This window comes from Rissa tridactyla, chromosome 10, assembly GCF_028500815.1.
Source record: "Rissa tridactyla isolate bRisTri1 chromosome 10, bRisTri1.patW.cur.20221130, whole genome shotgun sequence".
Classification (NCBI taxonomy): domain Eukaryota; kingdom Metazoa; phylum Chordata; class Aves; order Charadriiformes; family Laridae; genus Rissa; species Rissa tridactyla.
Window position 1 is genome coordinate 13,444,799 of NC_071475.1, and position 13,275 is coordinate 13,458,073.

The 13,275-nt window shown below is 39.2% G+C and overlaps 1 protein-coding gene across 1 annotated transcript in view; it reads left to right on the forward strand.

Annotated features, from left to right (window-relative positions):
• Nucleotides 1-13,275, forward strand: part of LOC128915587 (contactin-6-like) — an 83,411-nt gene that overhangs the window by 14,517 nt on the left and 55,619 nt on the right. The window contains exons 2-4 of the mRNA XM_054216154.1: nucleotides 2,291-2,386; nucleotides 11,294-11,497; nucleotides 13,012-13,114. Of these exons, the coding sequence (XP_054072129.1) occupies nucleotides 2,291-2,386; nucleotides 11,294-11,497; nucleotides 13,012-13,114 (403 nt within the window). The remainder of the gene's footprint in view (nucleotides 1-2,290; nucleotides 2,387-11,293; nucleotides 11,498-13,011; nucleotides 13,115-13,275) is intronic.

Here is a 13,275-nt window from a genome sequence, read left to right on the forward strand (position 1 = left end):
TGATACAGCTTCTAAAATTAGAGTAAAAATGATACCATGAGATATCGTGTCATTAAACTAAGAATTGCTACTAGCACCGTATGACGTTCCAAAATCTATTCCAATTTCAAAGTATTACATAGTTAATTCTGAATTGTCAGAAAACCTTTTGCTACTGCTGCACCGTGCTTCGTTTTTTTTTTCTTTCCTCCTTTCTCGAGTGTTTCATAACAACTGAAATTCCTCCTCAGCAAAAAAATAATCTTGATCTACCATAGCAGAAAGCATTGGAAACTACTAGTTGACTACATATATTTACCATACTGCCCAAGAGTTTTGGGTTTTTTTATTAAACTCCATTTTTATGTAGAAACCACACAAGGAAAGTGATAGGAAAGGGAAATGCGACTATTTTTGTGCTTGAATCCTAAAAGATCTGAATGTTTTGCACCTTTCCAATCTTTTTTCTATTTAACATAATAAATAGGAAAATTCAAAGGTGTTTTTTTATTTTTTCCATACAAAGCTGGCCCCTTCTCCCAGAGCACGAAGCCTCAGGGCAGCCAAACCAAGCAAATTCCCATGTAACGTCTTGACAGTTGACCCAGGGGCCACTTTTCCACACAAATATTCTGTGCTGGCCTTCTCCTTCTCAGAAAACGCTTAACCCATGGGAAAGAAAAGAAAAAGCGGATAGATTTTCTCGAACTGAATTTTCAGAACAGGTAAGTAAATAAATCCACACGTTCAGAGATTGGACCAGTAAATACCTTCTAAATATGAAACTAAACCCCGGTTCGTCATATTACATCCATCCACTGTTTTCATTTCCAATTAGTATGACAGGATGGAAGAAAACTTAAGGAAATAATTTTTTTTTTTTGGCATTTCTTGTCTTTTTTTGTCCCTCTGGACTACCCAGACTGCAAGGCAGAGATCTAGCCAGCAGGCAATTAAAAGAACATCAGAGTTTAAAACACTTTTTCAGTGTATTGACAGGTACCATCTATTGTGGCTGTGACAGTGCAAGGAGGAGCTACAGCTGCCTAATTCAATTCACTCACCTCTGAGTAGACAGTGTCTTCATAGAAGACCAATATACAGGAGATGAAGAGAAGGAAGAGAAAAATTAACCGTGTAAAGTTCAACTAAGGGGGAGAAAATTGATATATTGACATAAATAGCTGAGCCTGTACAGGTAGTAATCATTATTGCTTAGACCAATGAGAACTGTTTCTCTCTATTGAACTCTGGATCAGGTAGTTGTTCAGCTGATGAAAAATGGAACAATAGTGTGAAACAAGAATCTACAGCAAGGTAGATAAAATAAGCTGAAGGCAAGCAGTATATGACACCATGGAATAAAGATGTTTTAAAGGAAAGCTGATATTGTTTATTATATTAAAACATATTTTGAATGTATTTCAAGCAATCATTTCCCAAAGTACTCTGACAAAAGTAGTACGTCTTCTCATTGGGATGAGAACCGAATCAAAAAATAAACAGTTTTTAAAGTACATCTATTGTGGCAGGTTTTGCAACTGAATTATTATTTAAAGGGAATAAGGTTGATAAAAATACTGCCACATCTTAGTGAGATGCAAGAAAGATGAAAAGATTGAGTGTGATGTTAGGTTCAGGAAGAAAAAAAGTAAACCAATAACCATAAAAACCACCTATGGGAGATAGGCACGGTCGTGTTTATACAGGACATTTCCCCAAACTATCACATGATTTCCTACTGAAAATATCTTGTTTCTTCCCTTTAAACTCAGAGCTAATGTTTGAGTCAAAACATACCTACTTACTGCAGCCAGCTCTAGGATAGAACAGACTCATTAAGAATACAACATACTTTTATCATCGCACAAACACATTCTGTGGGAGTCCTGATGATGTTTAATTATCATTTGTATGTATAGAAAAGCACACCTGCTTTTTATTTCTATGAAAAAGGAAACAATCTACATGAGTAGGGAAAAAAGCATTTTGTGTTAAGAGTCCAAGAAGTTCCAAAAAACAATGCTAGAAAAAGTAATGGAATGATACGCTAGCTTTGCAATTAGGAATTGTAAATGCAAACTCACAAGGTCAGACTATAATAGCTTTATAAATAGGCCTTTCATGATTGCCAGAGGACTAGATACTGGGTTGGATGAGATATTACAGGGTGGCAACTTACATACTGAGATAATATTCCACTGTTGAATACGTGAATATGTTTTTGAGTTCCATAAGCTGTGCATAGTTGGGGTACAGGTATAAATGTGACAGATAATAACCAGGTCATGTTTTCTCCTTCTCTCTCAAGATCTTGAAAATTTTGAAACGAAAACAAGAAGCACGGTGTCAGTCAGAGAAGGACAAGGAGTGGTTCTGCTCTGTGGGCCTCCACCACATTATGGAGGTATGATGAACAGCTCTATGTTGTGTGCAGCCTGAACTTCAACTGCTGTAGCTCAGGAGAAATAGTCTATACAGTATCCTGCCTGGTTAATGCTGGAATTTATTTGTGTATGAAGTGCATGGGTTTACAACAAATTTGGAGTCATTTCTTTAAAGAACATGAGGGTTTGCACTTCTTAAGAGGCCCTTGTTTATTATTCTGTGGTCACTTGAGGGACTAGAGCACATCATCGCTCTTTGGGTGTGACACAAGCAAAGAAAGCAGTAAGATCTAAAAGACCATCTGCTGCCATGACTGGTTATCTCAACTCCTTCACCCATATGGAATGGCAGAAGAGCAAGCAACAGCAGTTCTTTCCACACTGAAAATGCTTCAGGTCCAAGTGCCTTTTGGTGCTTGCTACTTCAATGCTGTAATTTGAATCCTGCATTTTCTACATTAGATTTGTCATGAAAATTTGTCTTCTGATCTTGAATACCTGATTATCTCCTCCCTGATAATCATAAAAATCATAGACAAATTTAGATTGCAAGGGACTTCTGAAGAGGTAAACTCTCTGATCAAAGAAGGTCTGATTAGATCAGGTAGTTTTCAGTGCTTCAGGTAAAGAACAAAAAGGATTTTTCTTGGGAATTGATTTGGGGATGCCTTGCATGTGTTGCCATTACCTACTACTGCATCTTAACCATAAGGTTGTTTTTGAGATCTTCTTTTCTGGACAAGATAAAGTCCAGGTGACAAGCAATGAACCAGTAATGCATTTAGCATAATGCTTCAGATTTTTCATGGAAGACAACACTCATCATGGGGCACAATTTTCCTTTTCCTCCTTTTTATAGGCACATTACCACCTCCCACATCGGCATTTACAGAGCAATACAAAGGCTTGAACATTGTTGTACACTGATACCTTCATTTTTTCTTAACACTTTTTGTACCTAGCAGAAGTGAGAAGCTCTTGAGTGCTCTTTTGATATTTATTTTTTCTCCCCAACATAGACTCTTGCAAGTTTTGAGCCACACGCATTCACAGATCTCCTCCAGGGGTGTTAGAACCAAGATCAAAACTGCTTCAGATCTTTTGAAATCTGGAGTAAGAACTGTGGTTTTCTAACATAACTAGCTGAAGGTGATTGGAAATTCTACCCTGGAAAAGCAAATGTTTACTAAAAAGGGGAAATAGCAATAGCATAGTTACCAAATTTTCTTGTTCTGGATTGAAAGAATCAGCAGTTTTTAGATGACTCAAGTCCTGCTTTCAGCAGGAGTGACCACACATCCACAGACTCTGCAGTTTTCTGTGTTCTAGCACCAGCATACGGCTCTCTGCAACATCTCCTCAATTCTTCTTAAAGAAACAGAGTTATAAGACAAATTCCCATGAGAAGGTAAATAGTGATCTATAAAGAGGATGCAGTATATCAGAGATGTAGAGAAACCCATCAATCAATTTAAAGCCTGCAAGTCTTGAACAGAGGAAATGTCAGTCCACTTAGTGTTTATAGCCATATGAAAGAAGTATATAATCAAGGAAATGAAGTGAAACCTGGTCCTTAAGGGCAGAAAAGGCTTGAAAGAGTTCCTGAAATGTATCAACAGGACAGACAGAAAGACAACACATCCATCCTTGAGTCAGTAAGCCATATATTTTCCTCTTGCTGTAGGGTAAAATTATGATTTGACAAATAGGAATGAGCAGAAGAAGAGAGACTCAGAACAAATAAATAGTTAACAAGCGAGTTCACCCCAGATTAATTGAACTGAGAAAATGGTATCCATGAACAAAGCCTTTGTCACAGTGTTTCTTAAGCTGGAGATGTGAGCTGTTGGCCAATAGGCCTGAAAAATACATTATCTGAAATAACAAGTCTCTAGAGAACAGAAACTGCCTTCTTTTGTCATTCATAAACACTGTATTTGTGATCCAAAATTATATGCCATGGGGATGAAGTACATGGTGTGAACTATGATAAGTTGTATACTATCTCAGGATGCTTAGGAAGTTGTTTTTATTGAAAAGGATCATATGTTCTTTTTTTAATTGAAACCCTTGCCTCTGACTCACCATACCTACAGGAGAAAGGATTACTAGCATCACACACAGCTTCTATTCCAAGTGTTCCGCTCAGTACTTTAAATGTGACAAGAATTGCTTAGATATTGAGGAATTTGGAAGATAGACCATGCCAGCAGGAAAAAAGTTGCCTTTCCTATAATAACATGAGTAAGACCATACAAGCTGTATAATGTGTCCTATACACTAGGAAACAAAATTGCTCTTAGAATTTCCCTGTGCAACTGAGTAGATACAGCCTATAACTAATGTAGACCTTCTGCCAGTCTGAGCATTTCCAGGGAAACTGAAGTTAAGTGTGTGGGTAGAAAACACTGACTAGGCTCTTTGAGAGAAGTTATCCGTGTCATTGACAAGACACTCAAGGGAGCCAGAGCAAATGGACACAGCCCTTCAGGCTCTCCTTCCTACAGGCCAGCTGCTTCTTTCCCCAGGATGAGCCACTTCACAGACCTGGCCCTACCCATATATTACACAGAGGGAGGAGGAACATGGTCCTGATGGTTACTGGTCTCTTTTCCCTTGACTTGAAGGAAGACTGAAACTCTCTGTACAGCAGTTATTTGAAACAGCTATCATTAGTATAGTTACTTTGGAATAGGATTGTCCAGCTAAAGCCTCTGTCTTCCTGTTAACCTAAAAAGTCTGTATCTGCTTCTTCTAGCAATAGAAGAGACAAAAAGACAAGAACCTAAGAAAACAAGGATTTTTTTATTACTTGAAATTTCTTCCCATATAACATTAAGTAGGATTATGTAGCTAGAATAAGAGCTCAAGAAATATTTCTCCCACTTACATTACTAGAGAAATGGTTCACTTCTCTTTCTACCTTTCATAACAGAGACCAACCCATTGCCAAGCTTGCCTAGCCCTATACCACAACAGCGTGAAGTTAAACTTTCTGCTAAGTTCACAGGAAAGCAAGCACTACAGTTATCCTTGGACCATTCTGTTGTTTGTTGTAAATATTTTTCTACATTCAAAGTATATAAAATATTTAAAGCCAAAGTTAACACAAACTTAGTTTTCTGACAAGAACAACTATGCTACTGCCTGCTTTAAATACATACTTCTTAACTGAGAGTGCACTGATAACTTATTTTTCTTGTATAAACAAAAATAGGCTATCTGCCTCTAACAACAGATAGAAAATGTATTAGGTAGCTAAGTGATGAGAAATAAGAAAAAAGTTCAGAAGGGCTGCTCTAACAGTTTTCTCACAGCTTTAGACCCTTGACAAACTCTCAGAGAACAAAAGCCTTACAGAGTTACTGCTAGAGCTCTACTGAAGCCTTTAACACCAAAAGAGAACCTATTCTATGATAATATGAACAAATATCAGCACTTATAGTAAAAAGCAAACACAGGAAATAGATAAAAAAGACCAGGCTCCCGAGTTGTTAGCCAGGCTCCTGAGTGCAGAGGTGGGGAGGGAAGCTGTATTTCTTTCTGTGGGGCATGTCTCTTCTTTAGCTTAAGTTTTTCAGGTCAGCTGTTTTTTTTCCCCTCTATCTAATCGATAGATAGTACTATTTTAAAATAGTGCTTTATATAGAGCAAAGAAGTAGAGAAAAATACGTAAGGAGGAAAGAAGTTTGAAGAAGCTTTTATTTCTCTAGCTATATATGAGCTTGACCCTACTATGATTAAGAACCTGCTGCCTAAATGGTAATACTTGACACAAGGCTCCGGGGTGGACTGTTATTCATTTATTTTCTTAGAAGTGTAGTCTGATGTAAGGCCTGTTTCCTTCACGCTGGCTCCCTGCAGAGCTTTAAGGAAGTTGCTAATCTTGTTAGGAGCAGCAGGATCACTTCTGCATATGCATTTAGTTGTTCATAAAAGCTGCCGGGGTTTGAAGTTGGGATGCTGAGTCTGTAGGCTTTTCTCTGTACTGATGTTGCTATACCAAGGCTACAAAAAAACCCCACAAACCAACCCAAAACCATGTTGTTAAGGGAGTAGGAGCCCTGTGGACCTGCTTAGTGGGGGAATATGCCAACTCCTCAGCCAGCAGAAGGGTGGGGAAGGAGATGCGCGTGAGAGCAGGAGATGGGAAGCTGTGGAGAGGATGGGATGAGCAGCACTGCCTTATGCAGAAGGGTCTTAGACTTCTGCTTTGAGTTGTTTCTGTATTTTATATTAAACACTCACTTGATAAAATGCATAATCTTAAAGTGATGGTTTGAAGTGTATCTCCCTTTATAAAGCTAAGTACCTTATTCGTTTGTTTCGAGTCCCTTTCTCTCTGCTCCTATTCCTCAATACTCCTATGAATCTTTAATCCTCTCCTGCCAGCTCCGGTGGGAGGGGGAGAGTCTCTTCCCTCAGACCAGCCTGTAGCTCTTCTCCTGCAGAATGAGCAATATTGATTTGAATTTGCTTGGGGTGAGGAAAGCACTGAAATGTTATATTCCCCAGACTAGTGTATCAGGAGTGATTATCAGCTGCTCTTCTTTCCCAGCTGTGCTCAGAGCTGCCGGGTGTAGGCAGTGCTTTCCTGCCTGGCCAGGCTTGGGTCTTGCCCACCAGCCAGTGCTTGGCTGGGAGGTGAGATGGAGTTCACCTACTTTTAGGGAGCCTCTGGGATGAGAAGGGAGACTGACACCACATAGTCACCTGCCTTGGATTAAAAAAACCCAAATAAACCCAAACACAGGGTTGTGGCACTAATAAAATAGCTCATGCTCTGGCATGCGCCTAATGAAGTCTACATTGCTGTAATTATCTCTCCACTGACATGTAGCCCTTTGAAGTAAAGGTGGATCTGTGCTGTCCAAGGCATCTTCTCACAGAGTCAGTAACAGCATTGGGATCACTGTCTTTTGAGAGAAAATAGCACTTTCCAGTGTTCAGTGCTCAAATTTTATTAATTTGAGCTGAGACCAATCAACTGTACATGTGAAAAGGAGCTGTACTATGGTATTTATTATGCTATAGCTAGAGAGAATTTAAAAAAATTCATAATCTGAAGGTGATTAATGCTTTTGAATCTTGTCTTAGAAAACACCTTGATACATAAGTGTTAAATTAAAAAAATTGAGAGTAGAAATTATATGAATAATATTTTATTATTAGTTCTTGTGAACTAAATCCTGAAACTTTCATAGTGCTCTGAATTTTATATTGTAGTTATTTGTAGGTCCAGATGTCACAGGGATTCTCTCTGTCTTTAAAATTCCATACCGTTAGCAGAATTTTTTCGTAACCTAGGGGTAAATCATAGTTTCTCTCTCTCTGTCTTTGGAACAAGCTCAACTTTTACTGTAAACAGTTTCCTTCGAAAGTTCATGGGGGGAAAAAAACCCACAACAATCTGGGACCAAATTCTGCTTGTTTGGTCCACATCTAAAGCACCATTGAGGAAGGAGTCGCCTGAATTTACTCCAACTTCCTTCTTACCACACACAGCAGCACTCTGTGATCAGTGAACATTTCTCTGGAAGGGCTCCCTTCCCCAGTCTCTTCTCTCTCTCTTGCCCAATACATAAATTTTACCTTACATGTTTATTTTTCTAAAACATTGCACATTAACTATAATGAAAAGAGCAATAGGAAAATTGGACTAATTCATCTGGTACAGAAAATCTCTATTCCCTTACTTCAGGCATGTTGATCCATCTTCAACATTGTGTGAAAAGTGGCTACTCCAGAGGGAAAGTTACAGCCAACCAGATCTGTAAACACAGGGGAAAAAATGAAAACAAGCGCACAAAAATCTTTGCTGTTGGTAATGGCAAAAACTTGCGTAAGAGCTTTTATGCTGAAGCACTTTCATAGTGGTCTCTGAAAGGCAATTGTGAGACTGTCACAGGTATGTTGAAGTGTGATCCCAACCAATACCTGTTCCAGAAATCTCGTGGTTAAACGGAAAACAAAAAAATAAACTAAAAAATAATTGTTATTTTATTTGTTCTTCCATAAAATTGCTGGCAGCAGCAATTTTCAGGTTCATTTTAGCTAGACTTCATTAGCAGGGTAGTCCCTTCAACGGGTCTGCTCCACATCTGATTTATTCAGTGACCCAAAATGGCAATTTTTAAATAATAATAGCTTCTTTTATAAGGTAACGTTATATTTTCTAGCCTGTTACATCGGTTGATGATGTCAGTTAACTTTCAAAGAAAAGATACTGTGTAAGGGAGTAGGTTGCTGGTATTATGCCTTAGAAGACAAAAAAAGATTGAGCTCCAAAGTTGGTTCCTTCCTCTTGAGATTTCATCCAACTCCCATTGAAGTCAATTAGAATTTGAGTTTCTACAGAGTTTAGTGGAGCTGAATTAGGCTCTAGGCAAGTATGGGCTGCAGATGGGTGATGATGAACCTGCAGTTACAAGAGTGGTAGTATTTATATCCCTCATACTGGGGGGACGGGGGATTTAAATATGAAAAGGAAGGGCCTGCACTTGTTCCCAATTAATGGGAAAATTCATCAATAGGCCCCAAGGCAATGGTGGAGTACAGACATGGAGAGAGTAACAGAAACTTTGGAAGATAAAGTGAACTGGAACCCCCCGAGAACTGAAATCAGGACAAACAAAGACTGAGTCTCTTTTTACTGATTAATTAATTCACAGATTGACCTCGTGAAGAATGTCTGTGTGGCATAACATTGGTTTTAACAGAGTTTTATTACGATTTGTAGACTCTGTCCTGCACAGAAAACTTTGTTATGTCCCCACATCCCACAGCAGGAATCTGTTTTTTTGATTGCATGGTATAAGATGGTTTGAAGGTCCTTCATAGGCATCCAGCTGTGTTTTGGCAGGTATGGTGGTGCAACCACCGGGTAACCCCTGTGAGAGTGGGTCAGTGCTTTCTTCAGACAGGTAACTACCAGCACCAGAACTGGACTTTGGGAAGGGAACCTCCAAACTCATTTTTCCTATTTAGCTTGTATTTTAAACTACTTCCAGTTTATCATTAGATGCACTAACTTTTCATGAAAGTCTGTGTGTTCAGCTATCAGTGGTTCAACCTCTTGGAGCAGTTTTATTGTAAGCCTTTGCATAGGTCTGGGTGTGGAGGAAAGCAAGGGGTCCAGCTGTCACAAAAGGGACATTAGGACACCAGCCCTTGGCTGTTCTTGTGAAATCTGAGGAGATTGCAGATCCAAGGTGTTTCTTCCCACAGAAGTTCCAAGTTTACAACATACTGTTTCATTGAATGCAGATTAAAGTATTTACCGTGCAGATCTTCAGCCTTTTCATTAGTCCTTAACTTTCAGGTTAAAGGACTTCAAAGAATGAGTTGAAACCAGAGTTTCCCCCACATGAGTCGCTTTGGTCTGTTTGTCCAGCCAGGCTATAGTCATCAAACCTTGTGCCTGAAACAGGAACACAGTCTGTATATAGTATGTCTCCGGAAAACGTATCAGGTCATGGCTACATCCCTTCTATCGAGATGTAGGCTGATCCTCCCTGTGCAAAAACCCACCCATCTCCATATTTTCTTCTGTAAATAGATGCTTTAACCAGGTACCTAAAAGTACATGGGTGTGCAAATGTGAAAACATGGTGCTGTTATCTTGTGTGTATGCACATGCATATGTACACACATGTGTTGTATTGCACTATTTTAGGAATTGTTGCATCTTCTAGGTTTACTGTACACCAGAAAAAAGGTTTGGCATTAAGCTGTAGTAAAACAGAGCCTATTGCAGAATTTAGCCAAGTATAGAAAGTGTCATTGATTGCTCCCTGGAGGTGCATCATTTCTAATGAGAGTCCTAAAATGTTAGAAGATGATAACATAAAACTCCACAAAACTACTGGAGTTTGCAGACTTATTACCATACTGTACCCGTGTTGTAACCGAGGGAGGGAAGGAAACGTAAATAATCTTTTTCAAATGGGATTGTTGATGGGGGAAATGTGTAAAAATGAAGCTGTTGGCAGAACACTGTTAGCTTATGAATTATACATTTAATTAAGGAAAGCTAAACTGGTAGATTTTGAAACTTCTGATTTACTGTGTCTTATTAAAACAGAATTTCAGTCCTGCTCCTGCTGTTGGGTGCCGGCAGCAACGCAGAGCAGCCGGTGGGACACCTCGTGTGTCACACGCTCCCTGCGGTACTGATGGCAGTGTCACAGCGCTTGGCCAAAAAGCCCTTCCAAAAAGCACGGTCCCTGCATGTTAAGCTCAGATGGAGACCTGCACTTCCAGGGTGGGACAGACAAATAAATTAGTTTTAATTTGCCTAGGCTGTAGACATAGATTATTAAGGTAGGCATCGTCAAACCCTGTATGGAAAAGGATGGCAGAAAAAGGTTAGGAAGTCAGAATAGGACAAGAAACATGGAGCAGATGTAAGTATGGAAGATTAGCAGAAGGGTCAAAGGTGCAAAAGGATCAAATATTAAATAATCTCAAAAATATTTGCGTGCACCTGAGCTCCCCCTTCATGAGAATCTCGTGATAAAGCTCCATGTTACCAGTTTCTTTTTTTCCATACTGAGAGTGAAGAAAGGAGCTGTAACACTGACCAGCAATTTGCTCTCTGGATGTTCAGAGGGAAAGTGGTATAAATAGAAATTATTTACTAAAAACAGCATTCTCATGGCATTGCAGTGCTGCCATTCCTACTTACAAAGAGGCTAAGCAGGAAAATGAAAAGTAGCAGGGGAGAAAAACTTCTCTGACCTTCTGAAGTGGCTTGAAATGAGTTTAAAACTAAAGCAATGCTTACCTTGCCTTTGCTAATTTGGGCATCCCCCGTGGTTTGCCCTGTAGCTGACTCGTTCTTTCAAGTGGCAATATTGCACTTCAGCACTACCAAGGAAGCAGATAATACTGGAAAGGATGAATGATATGTATCTGGTGTTTTCCAGGCTTGTCCTACACGTGGATCTTCAACAACAATACCTTATATGTTCAGGAAGATAGTCGCCGCTTTGTTTCACAAGAAACGGGAAATCTGTACATTGCCAAAGTAGAGCCATCAGATGTGGGCAATTATACCTGCGTTGTAACGAACTCTGAAGCGGAGCAAAGCGTGCGGGGGCCCCCCACGCCTCTCACCCTCCGCAGCGATGGTGAGTCGTCTGCGCATGCTTGGCTGAAAACACCCTAACTGGTCCATCTCCAGTTACTGGGAATTGATACTGATATACATCTTCATGGAGGTAAAAGGCTCCCAGTAAAATGATGCGTAGTGTGACATGATCCCAGTTTCTGCTGTATTGAAGTGAGATTTGAACTGTCAGGACTGGGATGATGAGATAAATATACGCAAAGAAAGCAGTGCTCAATATAGTTGAAAAATAGCAAGAGAATGTCAAATGGTATGTTAATGTTTTTCATCTCATGGATGCCTGTGTTGAGGTTTAAATCCAGCAAAACTTTAGATTTATAATCTAGGTATAGCTCAAATATCAAATCTAGAAAGCTGTTTCAAAGTGAGTCACTGAGGTGAGAAACTCACCCGCACATACACAAATATCATTCTGGCAACACTTCTAATTAATGTTCACAGTGAGAAATATATACCTGGGAAATCTTTACACAAAGTTTGTTTTGCAAGTTTCACCTAAATTTCAATATACCTGTACTGTTTGCAAAGCAATAGCAGCAGTCAGTAACAAAAGTCTGTATAGAATTATGTTTCTAGGATAAATAAGACTCAACTGTGTATTATAGATTAATACTTCTACTGTGAGGCTGCGCTGCTTTATAAGCTATTAAGTCAGATCACCCAAAACAAAGTTATAGATTCACAGATCAAAAGTTAATAATTTGGTACAAACTGAGTGTAAATGCTAAAGATCTCTTCTGACTATTTTCTTCCTTTTCATCGCCCTGCTTTATTCCTTTTCTCAGACTTGTTCTATCCGTCTGTTTATCTTCTCCCATTCACTTGGGCGGCCTCTGGATTGGGTCCTAAACAAGCAGCCTCTAAGGCAATGGTGCAAATTGTATGTGTAATGTTAGCCAGATCCCTGTTAAAATAAGAATCAGTTCATTTTCAGGGTGGGATCTGCCCTAAACTGATAATGGATTATCTGTGGCTTATCAGATGTTCAGCCAGATTTTCAAATGTGATCATTACATCTAATTACATCAGCCTTTCTCAAGCCTGGAGCTCATGTTTGGATGTTTTAAAGAAGTTTTATGTGTTTTAAACACAGAATTCCTTGATTCTCCCTTGCAGCCAGAATCTATCTAGTGTCCTGAGAAGTGACCACTCAGTGAAGTGGCCAATGTTAAAGGCATTGCTTGTTAATGCCTCTTAACAAGAGGTGTGAACCCTAAATTATCTCTAAAACCTTAATGCACAAGTGTAACATACTTGTACATGTAGAACCTGTATACTTCATGCTCTTCCACTCTCAAGAGCATAGAATTTACAGATTTCATGCAATCTTTCAGCTCAGGGGTGAATTCCACCCTGCAGGCTAAACCTGCTCCGTAGACATCATGTGTTGATTGCCACGGGTGGAACATAAGGCTCTAACATTATTAATGCCGTCCTTTCTTTTACACTGAAATTCTGTTGTACTAGACAGGTCTGAGGCTCCACTGGAGTGCTAGCTGTTTTGATGTTCAACAGGTGTGATGGGGGAGTATGAACCAAAGATTGAAGTACGTTTTCCAGAAACAACATATGCAGCGAAGGGCTCGTCTGTTAAACTGGAATGCTTTGCCCTTGGAAAGTAAGATTTTTGTCTTTTATTAAAATGTGGGTTCTAACGCTGTTTTACAGTGGAAGAATGATGGTTCTTTCTAATTTGCACAGTAGAATTTTTTGCTCAGAATGTGAATTTGTAAAACTTACCTTTTTTTTAAACCTTAACTTAGTTTGATTGTTTCTATG